The sequence below is a fragment of the Pelobates fuscus genome, chromosome 12, assembly GCF_036172605.1.
Source record: "Pelobates fuscus isolate aPelFus1 chromosome 12, aPelFus1.pri, whole genome shotgun sequence".
NCBI lineage: Eukaryota > Metazoa > Chordata > Amphibia > Anura > Pelobatidae > Pelobates > Pelobates fuscus.
The window spans coordinates 85747742-85764430 of NC_086328.1; the positions used below are offsets into that span (position 1 = coordinate 85747742).

At 41.5% G+C, this 16689-nt stretch overlaps 1 protein-coding gene across 5 annotated transcripts in view; it reads right to left on the reverse strand.

Moving 5' to 3' along the window:
- Window positions 1-1062: 1062 nt before the first annotated feature.
- NUDT22 (nudix hydrolase 22) overlaps window positions 1063-16689 on the reverse strand; it is a 46611-nt gene continuing 30984 nt past the window's right edge. For all 5 annotated transcript variants that reach the window (XM_063438761.1, XM_063438759.1, XM_063438758.1 and 2 more), the window contains 5 exons: window positions 15632-16240; window positions 15388-15495; window positions 5733-5830; window positions 5554-5647; window positions 1063-1361 (listed from right to left, as the gene is read on the reverse strand). In XM_063438761.1, the coding sequence (XP_063294831.1) occupies window positions 1260-1361; window positions 5554-5647; window positions 5733-5830; window positions 15388-15495; window positions 15632-16234 (1005 nt within the window). In that variant the 5' untranslated portion in view covers window positions 16235-16240 and the 3' untranslated portion in view covers window positions 1063-1259. The remainder of the gene's footprint in view (window positions 1362-5553; window positions 5648-5732; window positions 5831-15387; window positions 15496-15631; window positions 16241-16689) is intronic.

Genomic DNA, 16689 nt, shown 5'->3' on the forward strand with positions numbered 1-16689 from the left:
TTCAATCAGGATTATTCCTCACTTCAACCGAGAAATGCGCCGTCTTTGCAGGATTCTATGCAGGTCAGTGTAATGGACCCATCCAGAGAGCCCTTATCCTTTGTAGAATCTTTAAGATTATTTTCTATTTAAAATAATTCTGATAGAATTCTATTAAGAAGGTGCTCTAAGAATGAAGAACATTTAGTTATAAGTTAGACTTGACTTTTCTGCATCCTTGTAACATTGTACAGCGCTACGGAACTTGCTGGCGCTATAAAAATAATAATAATAATGTATGCAATTCTACGAGCAAGTTATTATTACTGTGAAATCGCTGAGCTTCTCCCTTGAAAAGAGCTTGTCTCCCCTCACTTCCTCCTACACTGAAGTCCTCCCCACCTCCCTATTCCTTCCAATATTTTTTTTATTTTTTATATCTCTCCTCTCCTTGCAGAGCATGCACAGGTGCTGAGCCAGTTAAACAGTCTCTGTGAGAAGTCTTTAAGTAGATCTCGTGACATTAGATGAGGGGAGTGCCGAGCCGAGCAGTGCCAGGAGCTTTGCCCAACACTGGGTTTGAGGTAAGTTTTAGCTTAGTTTATTATTTATTTTAACGTTTACGTTGGTGGGGACCTAAAGAATAATGCCATAGGGAAAAAGAAACAATGAAGAAAAAAAATGGTTGGAGTAACCCTTTAAGTTAAATATACACTGAACAAAAATTATAAACACTTTTGTTTCTGCCCCCATTTTTCATGAGCTGAACTCAAAGATCTAAGACTATTTCTATGTACACAAAAGGCCTTTTTCTCTCAAATATTGTTCACAAATCTGTCTAAATCTGTGTTAGTGAGCACTTGTCCTTTGCCGAGATAATCCATCCACCTCACAGGTGTGGCATTTTAAGATGCTGATTAGACAGCATGATTATTGCACAGGTGTGCCTTAGGCTGGCCACAATAAAACGTGCAGTTTTACTGTATTGGGGTGGTCCGGGGGGGCGAAAACCAGTCAGTATCTGATGTGACTACTTTTTTACTGTTGTGCCAATCATCCACGACCAACACTGGGAAAAATAAATACAGGATGCATAGCATCAAAACCATTTAATGAAAAAAATTTTCTCTTTAATATAAAAATATTAACATGCAGAAAGCTACAATGTAATTGTGCAAATTATTTTCCGAGACAGAAGTCCATAGTTTATTGCATGCAAAACACTACTCTTTTCACACCTTGGAACCTTAACCCTCATACTGAAACAGAGGAGAAAAGAATCAGGATTGTTGTTCTCGAACTAACAGGTACAGTTTCACGCAACCCTTCGCTGACGGACAGAGCTCTCTCCACATGGCAGACTGTTCCAGATTCAGCATTTCCTAGAGAGACACATACAGCGACAGTTACACAATTTTTTTCTTTTTTAAGTCATTTATAAATCTGTTTAAATAAATGTTTATAGTCACCAAAGCACTCATTCATTGACTCAAGAACTGACTCTGTGATTAGTAAATCATGTGTATGATAGCTTATAGTTCATATACACAAATGATGTGCTGGCGAAATCGCTAGCAAACATATTGATTAAAAAAAATACTAAACTTGAGATCACGCCTGCCTCCTCCAAGATGGCAGATAGAAGCAGCAACATGTGCAGTCACCCACCAGCAACATACCATACATGGTATCCCATAATACATCACATGTGCAATCATTTGGGGGAGAAGATATGTGCACAGCTGTTCTCATACATTTTTAGCAGTAGTTTTAATTGTGGTGGTGGGGGGGGACTTTAAACACTTATTGGTTATTGACGGGTTACGTTAGGTACACTGAGTAAACTAAATTTGCACATTTACAATCTACTACGGCATCACAAAAATGGGATTTGTCAGGTTTGCAATCACGAAATCCATTAAAAACTTATTCTGTTAACTTTCCTTCAAGGTAGGAGTCGTGAAAAGCTGCCATAAAAGCAATTATTGTACGTAAGGTGACAATAATCCACATGAAATTATAGTCTGTGGATGTTGCTTGTGGCTGCATGTATGCAATCATTGGCACTTAGCTGATTGCTGTCCTGCTGATTATAGTCAAAATGGGTAGAGTTAAAATGGGGAATGATAATAATAAAAATATATTCTTCTATAGTGCTTTTCTCCTGAAATCCATTTGACTGCTTAGTGCACAAATGTAGAATAAACAAACTTGACAGTTGAATAAAATATATATTTTTTAAATTACAATATTTTAATTTCATGCCTAGGAGCAAGAGAGAGATGCCCAGTGGATTGCCTTGAGCATCCTGCAAGACAGATAACTACAATACTCAAATGATCTAAATATATTAGTTTACTTAACAGAATATACTCTGCATGTTCTAGAACAAAAGGTCATGTTCTGAAACTGTCTAGTGTAATTCTCAGAAAAGCTACTTTAATTAAAATACAGCAAGACAGATAACTACAATACTCAAATGATCTAAATATATTAGTTTACTTAACAGAATATACTCTGCATGTTCTAGAACAAAAGGTCATGTTCTGAAACTGTCTAGTGTAATTCTCAGAAAAGCTACTTTAATTAAAATACAGTAGATGCTGTAGCTATGATATCACAGGGCTTTCCTGACAATTAAATGAGGACTGAGAATAATTAGAATTTTAAGCAGAAAAGAAAATGGTCTGACTTGCTAAACTAATTGGCCCGTACCATTAAATGCGGTGGTTTTATCCTCCTTTCTACATTGCAGAGAAAAAAGAATGACAGAACATGTATTTGAAAAAAAAAAAAACATATATATAGTGGGTTTAAGTAATATTAAATACGAACTTAAAAAGTGGAACTGTCCTCCTTTGATGAGAATTCTAACATACCATCTCTTCGATATTCTATTCAAAAACTATTGTTGGCTCTGCACAATGAGCTTTCCACAAGGACGGACATCTATGGCCTATAATTCTCCCCCAAATTATGGGCAGGGGTGTCTAATATGGAAACCCTCTCTCACCACATTGTTACTTGAAATTGGTTAGACTCAAATTAGGTTTATAATGTAAAAAGATATACAGGAATATATATGAATCCTTCTATCTTTAGAAGAACCAATGATAAAACATGAATAACATGCCTTCCCATAAAACATTCTCAAAGGCATACAATGAGTAGACTGCCCCCAAACTCCCAGACGATAACCTATTAACGGGCCTAAATTTGGAGCACTTTCAGATATATTAGACAATCACCTGTTTGAAACTCACACCAATAAGATAATTAAGGCAGACACACACACACACACACATATATATATATATATACATACATATACACACACACACACACACACATTTGTGTAAGGGGCAAATAGCCGTATATGGAGTAAGGATCCAGCATAAGCGTAGGATAGTATAAAGGGAGCAAGTCGGTTGTGGTGTGCCGAGACCGACGATACGGTAGGCCTGTAAATGAAGAGGGCCCACCAAGGAGTAAGAAAGTAAAGTAAATGGAAAGAAAAGAGAAAGTGTTGAAATGAGGAGTGGGTGGGAGGGTCATTCTGATGAATGACCCCCTTTACAGTTTCTTACACCTAAAAGAATTTACAATAGAAACGTTATTCAATTCATCTCTGCGTCTAGAAATCGAAGATCTTAATAAAAAAGGGGATCATTATGTACTCAGGCTAAGGCGTACTAAAACAAATCAAATGGGCCCTCTGGTAGAAATTCCTCTATATCCTACCGAAATGGTGCGCAGTAAAAGTACTTGCTCAATACTGCTGCACACTCACAGGTTGTTCAAGGAAAATACCGCTTTTGAATCTGCATGATAAACCACTCACATCATCACTCATCATTTTTTACATGAGAACTCTCTTTATAAGACTTGGTTTCACTCTCTTTATAAGACTTGGTTTCTAACAACCTACTTCGTACCCCTACTTTTACCCTTTGTGTCACTATACCCCACTCCCTCTAGAATGTAAGCTCATTGAGCAGGGCCCTCCACCTCTCTGTTCCTGTACGTCCAATTGTCTGGTTAAAATTACATGTCTGTTAGTCCACCCATTGTAGAGCGCTACAGAATGTGATGGCGCTATATAAATAATAAAATAATAATAATAACCCTTCCACATTTACAGGACATTAATTTAGAAGCAGTGCAGCATCGGCCTCTTCTATCATGAAGATTCCAGTACATATAATTAAAACATTAGGAAGATGCAAATTCGCTGCATATACTAGATGTATACCTCAACCCAATAAAGAGCTGAGACAAGCATTCAAGAATTTGGCTAATTTGTAAAATTTAATAAAGTGTGCATCTTGGAAATCTTTTCCCCTCTTTATTTACAGTCTTACCAAAACGTCAGTTTTGGCACACCACAACTGACTTTTGTGCTATTTCTTGGCCTTTGTCCTTAATCCACAAATGTTAAGGCTGTGGCCGGAGTTGTGACAGCTTACCCGGCTATTTAAACTCAGCTTGTACCCTCATCTTGCCGTTGCTGTTCGATTCATTCCACCCAATGCTCCCTATTCTCAGTTACTACCTTGGTGGGCCCACTTTATTTACAGGCTTACCCGAACGTCGGTTTTGGCACACCTCAACGGACTTTGCTCTATTTTTCGACCTCTGTCCCAGACCACAAATATTTATATATATATATATATATATATATATTTTTTTTTTTTTTTTAAATATAAAATATATATTTTTTAGTTATTAACTTGACTTTGTCCTTTACACTTATCTGAGGCAAGTTTTAATTTTGATGAGATAGTGGCTGTCAGTAAAATAGATAGATAGTATCTGGGTTCAAGACGTCAGTTGGTTTAACTATTACGCTGATGTTTTCCCAATGATAGGAAGTGATTACATTTAAAGATAATGTTCTGTACATTATATATAAATTGTCACATATTAAAATAGAGATTTAACTAAAAATAAAATATGCATATCTTATGTATGTAGGTTATTTTTTTATAAACTTGGGATTTAATCAAATTGCGAGGCATTTCATTCACAAATGTACACACACACACACTATCTCTCTCTCTCTTACTCTCACTGTGTTAAGGACCAATAGCCAAAAAACAACCATGGACTATACAGTTCCAAAATTTTGGGTCCAAGTGCAGCATTTCTGTGGAAGCATTGACCACAAACCCATGTACTAATTAAATCTTGAACTGCAATGAGCCCAAGGTGGATAGATGTCCCAGGAAAGTGGGTTACTCTCATAGGTGCAGATATTAAGTGCTATAACTTAGAAGCTAACATCGGGGTACACTGGCATTGCGGCATTGTACAATCATATACTGTAACTAAATCCTCATTATTTTTACCAAAGTCTATTGTTTTTAAGTCAGGTAAGGATAGAACATTCATAAACCACATTATTTGAAATCTGGTAGACCAATGTGGACCTTTATCATTCATACGAATTCCAGTACCCTAACCAGTTTAATCTTGTAAGGTGCAGATCCCAGAATGTGTATGCTTTTTGGCACTTCATCAATAAAAGCCTACTTACATAATGAGTAATTCTTACATGAAAAGAGATGTTCTTACCTCTCTATCAATAAATATTATATCAGTAGACTCGTGAGCCTCGGGTCCTCCCTCCAAGTACCTTTCCCGCACTTCTTCTGAGCTTAGACTGCACCTGATCACAAAAGTACACAAGCTTAGTGGCAGCAAGGTTTTAATATAGTGATATAGATATAGTAATACACACATGCAATTGTTACCTGACATAAAATTCAGCACTTGGTCTGCCAGCACTAGTATGATTGCGGGCAATGCCCAGAAGGAGTGGATCACTGAGGGTTGACAATGGCAGATTAACCTGAGAAGAAAAATAAAACCAAAATTTGTAGGGATTAAATTAAATGTAGCTAGACTTATTTTGTTGATAGTAAAAAAAAAAAACTTTAGGAACAGTTAGTTTCATGCAATACTGACATCTAGTGGTCACATTGTGTATCACTACTATAAGTTTCTCAAATTGAGAAAGTCACTGTATGAAAATTCTGTCCAGTATCGTATTCTTTGTCCTGGTGTCACGATTCTCAGAACCAAACACGCTAACACACACACAGAGAAAAGGTGCAGTACCGGACCTTAGAGTGGCCGGGCTAAGCACACAAAGAATAGTCAGGAAACAAGCCGAGTAAGGGGAACCAGAAGACAGAATAACGAGAGACAAGCCAAGGTCAAATTGTAGGAGAAAGTCGCAAAGTCGGATACACAAGCCAGAGAGTACGTAACCAGAGAGAAACACAAGTTCAGTAGCAATACTAGCAAGCAAAGACCGCAGCAGGGCAGAGAAAGACAGGAAAGGTAAGTATTTAAACCCATTCATTAATTCCGATTGGATAATTTCCAATCAGAATTAACAATCACACGTGGGAGATATCTATACCTCCCAATGTGATTGAGGCACTGTGCCTTTAACGCCGGGTCAGGTGGCTGACCCCGGCGTTTATAAAACTGAGCGGTCTCCCAGCGTCCAGCGTCATGCATGCTGCCGCTGGAGGACGCCCGCCAAGCGTACGCCGGGATGGGGACCGCGGATGGCTGAAAGGTGAGTGCCGCGAGCAGACTGAAGCCTCCCCTCGCAGCCGCCCGCGGGATCCTGACACCTGGTCCGCACAGTTCCTGACTAGCAAGGATTACATGGTATGATTCAATTTAGCGTATAGCTTGCCTTGCTTCTCTAGATTGTTTATGGCTCCAAATTTACTACCCTGAGATCTGATTGTATCTGTTGTATACCTTAATTTTCTAAAAATAATCAAACATTACATTTCAAAAGTTAATAACTTTTTTGTCCATTGCTGGAGTATGAAACATTTTAATACAGAGGGTCAAATCTGACAAGAACAAAGTCTAAATGGGCAGACCAAATGCACAAGTAAAAACAAAATGTACATATTTAAATAATAACAAACAGCCTTGTCAACTCCACACTGCATGTATTTCTATGGGTCGTTCTCTTACTATTTGTTTTTCATATTAACCTGTTTGGTTCTGTCCCTCATTCTTTTCCCTGTCACACCTCTGTGCCTCAGTCTTTCTTTCTCTATTCTGGATTAAATCTGTTTGTCTTTGTCTGTCTCATTCTTGTATTCTGTGTTGCCTTTCTGGTTCTGTGTCTGTCTTTGAAACACAAGGATGAGATGCACCAAACACTGACTGCCAGACCCAGAAATTAGTTGAGCAATAAAACTGATCTAGAATAAAGAACCCTCCTTCTCCATATCCATATCTAGCTCTCACTAGTCAATTTGTCTCAAAGTCTATCCTTTACCCTCACAATTATGGCGTGTGTATATATATATATATAATTAATTCATTTTTAACACAATATGAGCCCCTTCAGAGGGATCTCATCTCTGGCTGAATAGTGAAGGTGTCAGAGATTATTAGAGTGTTTCCTCTCTTTGCTCCATGTGATTTGTATCATCCATTCCAAGGCCATGTACAGTGCATGTGAGCAGAGTTACAGACATATGAGAGGGCTAATTTTCCACCGTAGACACTGAAAGAACAGGTAGCTATATTTCCCATATCTCTTCAGCAGCGCCTCAGTACTGCTAGGTAGATTGCACACAGTGCAGGCACCCATCTAGCAAACACGTCAAACAGTGGGAAGTCTCTGAACTTTGCGGTCTCAACACTCTGGACCACTCCAGGATAAAAGGGATACTATAGTGCCAGAAATACAAAGCTGTATTCCTGGCACTATAGCTCCCTCTGCCGGTCTCCAGTTCTGCGTACAATTCTCCAAGTGAGGTCTCACCAGTGTTCTGTATAATGGCATGAGCACCTCCCTCTTTCTACTGCTAATACCTCTCCCTATACAACCAAGCATTCTGCTAGCATTTCCTGCTGCTCTATTTTATTGGCTGCCTACCTTTAAGTCATCTGAAATAGTTACCCCTACATCCCTTTCCTCAAATGTTGAGGTTAATTTTGTATCAAATATTCTGTACTCTGCCCTTGGGTTTTTACGTCCAAGATGCATTATCTTGCACTTATCCACATTAAATGTCAGTTGCCACAACTCTGACCATTTTTCTAGTTTACCTAAATCATTTGCCATTTGGCTTATCCCTCCTGGAACATCACCCCTGTTACATATCTTAGTATCATCCGCAAAAAGACACACCTTACCATCAAGACCTTCTGCAATATCACTAATAAAAATATTAAAGAGAATGGGTCCAAGTACAGATCCCTGAGGTACCCCACTGGTTGCTTTGAAAATACTCCATTGACACAGCCACTGCCTAACCCATTTAACAATATTGGAATCCAAACTCAAAGATTGCCATTTATTGATAAGCCTTCTATCTGTGACAGTGTCAAAAACCTTACTGAAATCTAGGTAAGAAAAGTCTACTGCACCACCCTGATCTATTATTTAAGTTACCCAGTCAAAAAAATCAATAAGATTAGTTTGGCATGATCTCCCTGAAGTAAACCCATGTTGTCTCTGATCTTGAAATCCATATGGTTTTAGATGTTCAACAATCCTATCCTTTAACATGGTTTCCATTACTTTCCCCACTACTGTAGTAAGGCTTACTGGCCTATGGTTGCCTGACTCCTCCCTACTACCTTTTTTGTTAATTAGAATCTGAAATAGAACCTCTTCCACATGTAACAAGTTACATGAGGGCCGGACTGAGGAAAAAAATTCAGCCCGGTCATTTATAAATCACAGCAGCCCACTGAGAAGGGGGCGGGCCAGAGAGGGGGGTGTTTTGTCATCACCAATGACCCTCTCTCAGGGTGAGCATGTTGGTTTAATGTGCAGAGCCCTGCTGAAGAGCTCATGCAATGAAATAAAGGCCCTGTATTTGTTCTATGCAAATTTATTAACATGCTTGCGCTGTGTTTGCTTGTGACATGTCTCCGGTGTCTCCATAAGTGGGATACCAAAGGAAAGCATATTGTACATGTGTTTATAGCCTGCTTGTGGGATTGAGTGTGTGTAAAGTTAGTTCATTGTGGTGTGGTGTTTTGTGTAAATGTCAGTTTCAGGTGTGTTGTGTTTGTGGTGTAATAAGTATGGCTAAGGGCTGTAGTGTATGTGTGTATAGATGATGTAGTGTGTGTAGGGGTTGTAAAGTGTGTGTGTTTAGATAATGTAGTGTGTGTTTGCTTACAGGGGATCTAGTGTGTTCATAGGGGATCAAGAGTGTGTATGTCATTAATGTAGGTGTGTGTAGGTGGTGCATTGTGTGCCTGTAGGGGATCTATTGTAAGCGAAGGGGATCTACTGTGTGTGGAGAACCCAGAGTGTGTGTAGGAGATTTAGTGTGTGTGTGTGTGTGTGTGTGTGTATAGAGGATTCAGAGTGTGTATAGTGATTCTAGTGTGTATGTGTGTAGAGGTCCATAGTTATGTATGGGATCTAGGGTGTGTATAAGGGATGTAGTGTGTGTGTGCGTGTGTAAGGGGTTCACTGGGTGTGTGAAGGGTGCACTGTGTGTGAGGGGTGCAGGGTGTGCACTGCGTGTGTGTGAAGGATGCAGTGTGTATGTGAGGAGTGCATGTGTGGGGTGCACTGTGTGTGTGTGAAGGTGTCACTGTGTGTGTGAAGGGTGCAGGGTGCGTGAGGGGTGCAGGATATGTGAGGGGTGCAGGGTGTGTGCGGGGTGCAGGGTGTGTTTGAGGGGTGCAGTGTGTGTGTGCAGGGTGCAATGTGTGAGCGGTGCAGTGTGTGTGTGAGGGGTGCATTGTGTGTTTGGGGTGCAGTGTGTGTGTGAAGGGTGCACTGTATGTTTGGGGTGCAGTGTGTGTGTGTGTTTGGAGTGCTCTGTGGTGCTCTGTGGTGTTTGGAGTGTAGTGTGTGTGTGTGTGTGTGAGGGGTGTAGTGTGATGTTTGATGTGTAGTGTTGTGTTTGGGGTGTAGTGTGATGTATGGGGTGTTGTGTGTGCATGTGAGGGTGCAGTGTGGTGTTTGGGGTGCAGTGTGTGCAACTGAGCAGTGTAGTGAAATGTATGGGGTATAGTGTGATGTTTGAGGTGTAGTGTGTGCATGTGAGGGGTGCAGTGTGGTGATTGGGGTGTAGTGTGATGATTGGGGTGTAGTGTGTGCATGTGAGTGGTGTAGTGTGATGTTTGGGATGTAGTCTGTGCATGTGAGGGGTGCAGTGTGGTGTTTGGGGTAAAAATAAAAAATATGTATGTGTATTTTTAAAATAATATTTTTTGTTTTATTAAAAAATATATATTTTGTATTATTATTATATTTATGTCCCCCCTCCCTTCTTACCTTTCACTGGGAGGGGAGACCTTGTTGCCAGCCCCGGTGGTCCAGTAGGATATCCCTGGTGGCCCGGTGAGGAGTGAACTCTACCCTGTCGTTCCTGGGGTAGAGATCACTCTTGCGAGATCAGAGCATTGCCATAGTAACCGCGGCAACGCTCCAACCTCGTGAGAGGAACCCGGCGGAGCTGCAGGATAGAGCTCCCCCGAGTCCTCTCTCCCTCCCAGGCGCATCTCAGTGCCTGTGAGCCGGTAGGGAGATAGCTTGTCTCCCCACCGGCCCATGAAGGCACACCGCAGAACCCGGCGCTCTGATAGCGCTGGTACTGCATGGGCTTGCAGGGGAGATGCACTGATCTCCCCTGTCAGCCTCAGCCCATGGCCATCACGGGCAAAATGCCTGGTATGCCCGATGGCCAGTTCGGGCCTGGTTACATGTAACCATTTTTTTTAACTGAGGTCCCTTTCCTTCATTTTCATCTGTAAATACTGAACAAAAATATTAATTACGGCAGTCAGTTAGACCTTTATCCTCTTCTACATACCGTTACTTCTTTTGTTTTTCGACTTACTAATCCTTACTTTCTTTTAGTTTTACTTTCCTTTTCTCATTTATGTAAACAAAAATGTTGTATTCCCCCTTTTTTACTGACTGGGCTATTTTCTCTTCTGTGTGTGCTTTGGAAGCTCTTATCTTATAGATTATTCTGTCTTCCTCACTCTGTTTTTTTTTTATAATTACTAAATGCTAAGTTTCAGTTTTTTTTTACTAATGTGGCCACTTCTGTGGAGTACCACACTGATTTCTTCATTTTTTTTTGCTTTTACCAGCAAGCCTAATGCAGGATTAAAATATTTGTACAACCGTCTGATACAGAACTAATTCAATTTATTAATAACAGAGGGTACTAAAAGCAACAAATGCGAAGCATCTGAAGCGAGCGGTCGCATGGCCGCGGTGCTCTGGGACAAACTACAGCTAAAGCAACTTTGCCAGCACCAAAACCCACGCAAACAGTACCCAGAGACGGCACAGGGAACCGGGAGAGCCGAATGGGGCGGAAAAACAAAAAAGCAAAACCCGATAAGCCCCGACAGGGCATGGACATCGGGGAACTATGGCGGCAGGCGCACGAGGCGCCAAGATGGAGTCCTTGCACGGCGGCTGCTCGGACTTCACGGAGGGGTCGTCGGATGAGGATGGGGGAGACTCCATACTGGCGACGCTGACACATTCCCAATCACAGGGGACAAAACCAACCACAAAGACCCCCCCCACCCCAGTGACCATGGAAGCAATTGGTGATCTGATGGCGACTCACCATAAGAAGATAGCCGCCGACGTGGCCCTAATTAGAGGTGACATCAAGGGCATCACAGACAGGCTGGCAAAGGTGGAGGCCTCCTCCGACAGCCACACCAACCAAATCAGGGATCTGAAAGCAGCGATCGAGGACCTGCAGCAAAAAACCCTGCAGCAAGAAATCCAACTGACCGCACAGGAAGACAGACACCGACGAAACAACCTCAAACTTAGAGGGGTCACGGACTCCATACCAGAAGCGGAGTTACCCCATTTCATCAGGCGACTCCTCACGGCATTGCTGACACCTAAGGCAGCTAAAACGATCACACTGGAGGACCTATTTCGGCTACCACGACCAGCAAAGGCACCTCAGGCTGCCACTGGGGACCTCATACTAAAATTCCATTCGGCCAAAGACAAGAAGATGGTCCTAGATGCCACAAAAGGACAGCCCTCGTACCTCTTTGAGGGGCTGTCTCTTTCTTTTTATGCGGACCTGTCGGCCGGAACGCTGGCGTGGAGGAGATCCCTGAGCGCATTTACAGCCCTCCTGCGCCTCCATCAAATCCAATACCGCTGGGGCCCAAACCGAGTCCTCAACGTCAGCAGAGGAGACACCAACCACATGATACGCAACCCCCAAGAGGCCGCAGGGGTGATGAGGCTCCTGAACATCCCCACAGATTCTCAGAATCAAGCAACGTATCCCGCAGGCCGTAGCCTACCACTAGACAGACACTCCGTACATGCTACAGAGTTTATCCCCAGGAAGACACCCGCTACGACCTCCACATGAACAGGGCTGCGGACTACCCAAACAACCAAGACCTACCTTGCTGCCGACGGAGATCGACGACCGCTGTCAGGGTAGCCAGACACCACCTACCTGGTGCAACACCAACCAATGGGACGGTCCAAAGGACATGTTTTATCCCACACTCTGGGTTCTGAGTACATACTCTAAACGCCTAAGTAGAACTGAACTTTTTTTTTTTTTTTTGTTATTATATTTTTCTTTTTTCGTTATTTTATTTTATTTTAATATATTTTGCATTGGTTTCAGCTATACCAGCTTATCTTACCTCAGGTCTAGACGCAGGTCTAACCCGCATATACTCCAGGCAGCATTTCCCTGAGCCATACCGCCGTTATTATACCACAACACCAACGATGTATAGCTAGCGGTAGTTGCCCCAGATCACCTCTATCTCTTGGCCTTACACGAAACTTGAGCAAGCTAAGACTCTCCTGCCCTGATACCCACCTTGCAGCACGTGTCCTGAATGTGCTGTAACCAACATAATCTCTCATGCATAGACCTGCCCGTTAGAAGCCACACTTAGCATGTCTAGCCTGTAACCAGCTATTTATCACATTTTATTTCCTTAACTTATCATTTACTTTTGGGCCACAGGCAACCATAACTGTAAGCGCCCCACCAGGGTTCGGCACGGCGCAATCTCACTGGAGATACCTACCTTAACTTTACCTAATAGGTCTGCACCTACGCCATGGGACAGCCGCACAGGAAAATCCTTCAGTCTGTAACACCCCAGCAGGACGTCGGATAATCCCGGCAAGGAACGGACGAACCTAATACTGCAAGTCATATGGACGGCAAGGTTCCCTAACGTTTTTACCTTTTCCTGTAGTCTCATTTAAGTTAATTTAGCAAAGTTATAAATCGTAGCATACTGGAGGCAATCAACATGCCGGGCAAGAGTAGCCTTACTGGGACCTCAGGGTAGGCTGGAAACGTGACGGCGCCCTAAGCGCACTCAATTCTCCCAACCCTATTACATTATTAACCCCAGCTATCCGGTTCACCTGTCCTGTGAGCTTCTACCAAACTAGAAACAAGGCCCACAAGCACTTAGAGCCAGTTTAACCCTACCTGTACAAACTACCCTACCTCTCCAACTGGTGACACAATCTATACAGTTAAACACCCAAGCTCTACAACATGATACCCACAGTCTCATGCACAACCCATAAGTGTGTTTTCTCAATTTATTTCTCATGTTTAGCCTAAGTTACTTAAGCATGTTCCTAGTTTTAAAAGCAAAGTTTAATTTCTTGTACTCTATAGAAACGCATCTCACAAATGCCGAGGTACACATTCTATATGCAACACACATGCGAATACATCCTGTCTTATATACAAAAATTGTGCAACTGAATATTGTCATGACTGTGTCTGCATCATTGAGCCTGTATCTGCTGTCGTGGCACCACAGGCCTGTTTGCAATTCTTATTGCACCAAAAATAAAGAATTTAAAGTTAAAAGCAACAAGTGCCAAATACACACACCACTCCCTGTGTATCAGAACAGGCAATATTAATACTTATACATGTACAGGTACGTATAGGAGATGTTCCATATAAAGACCTATAAAGATAAAAAATAGTACATAGTATAGCCTGTATATGCAGAAAAAAGAAATGTGGAAGTGATTGAATACACTCACGAATTCCAGAGCCGTGCCAGGCTCTGTATATGATGCCCAAGGGTGCCTCAGAAGGCTCTGTGGAGAATCTTGAATGGTATCCCCCAGAAGTAGGAAAAACAGCAGCAAAGTGATGAATAAAAAATAATAAATTTATTGTAAATAAAAGTTAAAATAGTAACTGTGCAGGTCCCATATGGTAACACACAGAGTCACAGTCTTGCAGACGCGTTTCAACTCAGTCCGAGTTTTCATCAGTGCCACTGATGAAAACTCGGACTGAGTTGAAACGCGTCTGCAAGACTGTGACTCTGTGTGTTACCATATGGGACCTGCACAGTTACTATTTTAACTTTTATTTACAATAAATTTATTATTTTTTATTCATCACTTTGCTGCTGTTTTTCCTACTTCTGGGGGATACCATTCAAGATTCTCCACAGAGCCTTCTGAGGCACCCTTGGGCATCATATACAGAGCCTGGCACGGCTCTGGAATTCGTGAGTGTATTCAATCACTTCCACATTTCTTTTTTCTGCATATACAGGCTATACTATGTACTATTTTTTATATTTATAGGTCTTTATATGGAACATCTCCTATACGTACCTGTACATGTATAAGTATTAATATTGCCTGTTCTGATACACAGGGAGTGGTGTGTGTATTTGGCACTTGTTGCTTTTAGTACCCTCTGTTATTACTTTATTTTAGGGTGTTGGGGAACACACTTACCACTCCAACTGTGCTCCCATTTAACTGTGTAAGCGCCATTCACTTTCCTTTCTTTTGTGTAATTCAATTTATTATACTGAATAAATTGCAAAGTGCTGTCTAGATTGCCCGATCACGTTGTGTATTACACTTAAATAATAAATAATCAGCAACACCCTGTTGTCAGACTAGTTGATATTTGCTAAGATCGCTATCTTCAGTGTAATTACCCATAGTTATAGCCACGTTCATGCAGAGATCTTAATATCCCCAAACAGTGAATATACACAACAACAATAAATATCCTGTTTATAATAACAATAGATGTGATATCTGTTTCTGAGGAGAAAACTCTTGGAGAGCTGTTACTTGAACTCTGCCCATTGATTTATCAAAGCCATAGTATTAAAGCAGTAGGCCCATTGCATTATTCAGTCACAGTATATAAAGCAGTATACAGTTATAAAACTGGACACACTGAGGATTTGAATTACGGTAATTCTATGGGACGTATAAATAGTACTTATATGGCAAAGTTCTAAACATGGAGCAATCGGCAGTGACATTCAATTGGTTTCTATGGGGGCTGCTCCACTTTTAGGTTATAATACAGTGATATAATTGTGAATAATCATAAGATCCATAGAACATCATACCTCATCCCGTATTTCTGCAAGGATGGACGAAAAAAGCTCTCTGATGACCAACTCTGGCTGGAGAACATCCAAGGACAACTCCTCCTCGGGGATATTAGGGGCTACAGCCTGAAAATCATAGTGAAGGAGACACTTGATAAGTATAAGCAATTAAGTATCCTTTGATATTCCCTTGCTATACGTGTCTCCCACAATAAGTATGTTACTACTTCATTCCCTCCACATTATTGTTTCTATCTCCCACCTTGGGTTCAGGATGTCCTCCCGGAACATCAAGAAGTCCTGGTGCTTCTCCAACTTTGTGGCTTCTCCTCAGCAGAACAAAGAGTCCATCTTGACATTGTAAAGCAGCCCCTACACCCAGTGGTTGGGCCAGGTAAGCTTCAGTGTCCCCATGCTCTATACCACCTCTCTCCTGCAAAGCTGTTGCCTCTCCAGACCAGTTGGTGCCCAAGAAGTCTCTGTAGGATGTAAGTGCAAGATGGAGTGTAAGACCTCCCCCTGATTCATGGTCAACTTCCTCTTTTAATCTCACTTCATTATCCTCGCTTCTTTTCTCCTCTAATATATTGCTCACTCTATTATTCATTTCTTTACTTTTCTCTTCATTTAAAATCTGTTTATTTTTTTCTTCTTCTGGTTGTACAGAATGAAGCCTGAACTTTGCTCCATTAAAGACCCATGGCTGTTTGCGTTGACGCTCTTCCCATTCCAAAAGAATCCTTTCCTCTAACGGGGGAGGAAGCTTGCGTCTCTGGTAGAGAGGGGATAGCTGGACATGGACTCGGCGCTGTGGGAGTCCTTGAGGGCTAGGACTACAGTAAAGAATCGAAATTTCAGGATCCATTTGGAGCTGAAAAATGACAACAGATGATCAGACAAGGAAAGTGTAAATCACTTTTCACAGAGGTTTTACATATGTGAAATAAAATGCTGGGTGATATTCTAGCTTGAGTGAGACCCAGCTGCTTCAGCCTATTATTTTGACTACGATCAACATGAGATGTGCAGGTCCAAGAGCTGCAATGAGATTCAGGCCCTGAGATTCACAGGGTAGGATCACACCATGTAATAGTCTAAGATTAGTCTACCTTGCGCAGTGTGTCTTTTCACTTTGCAATACGAAAATTTAAAAAAGGTTACTCCAAGCACCATAACCACTTCAGTGCTTTAAAATGATCATGGTGCTTGGAGTTTGTATGTTCAGTCTTTCAGTTCCAGAAGCTAAATGGTTAATCATGTCAATAAGCCTGTATATTGTAAAAGAAGATAAGGGTGTAGATGATATGACAGGCAATAAGT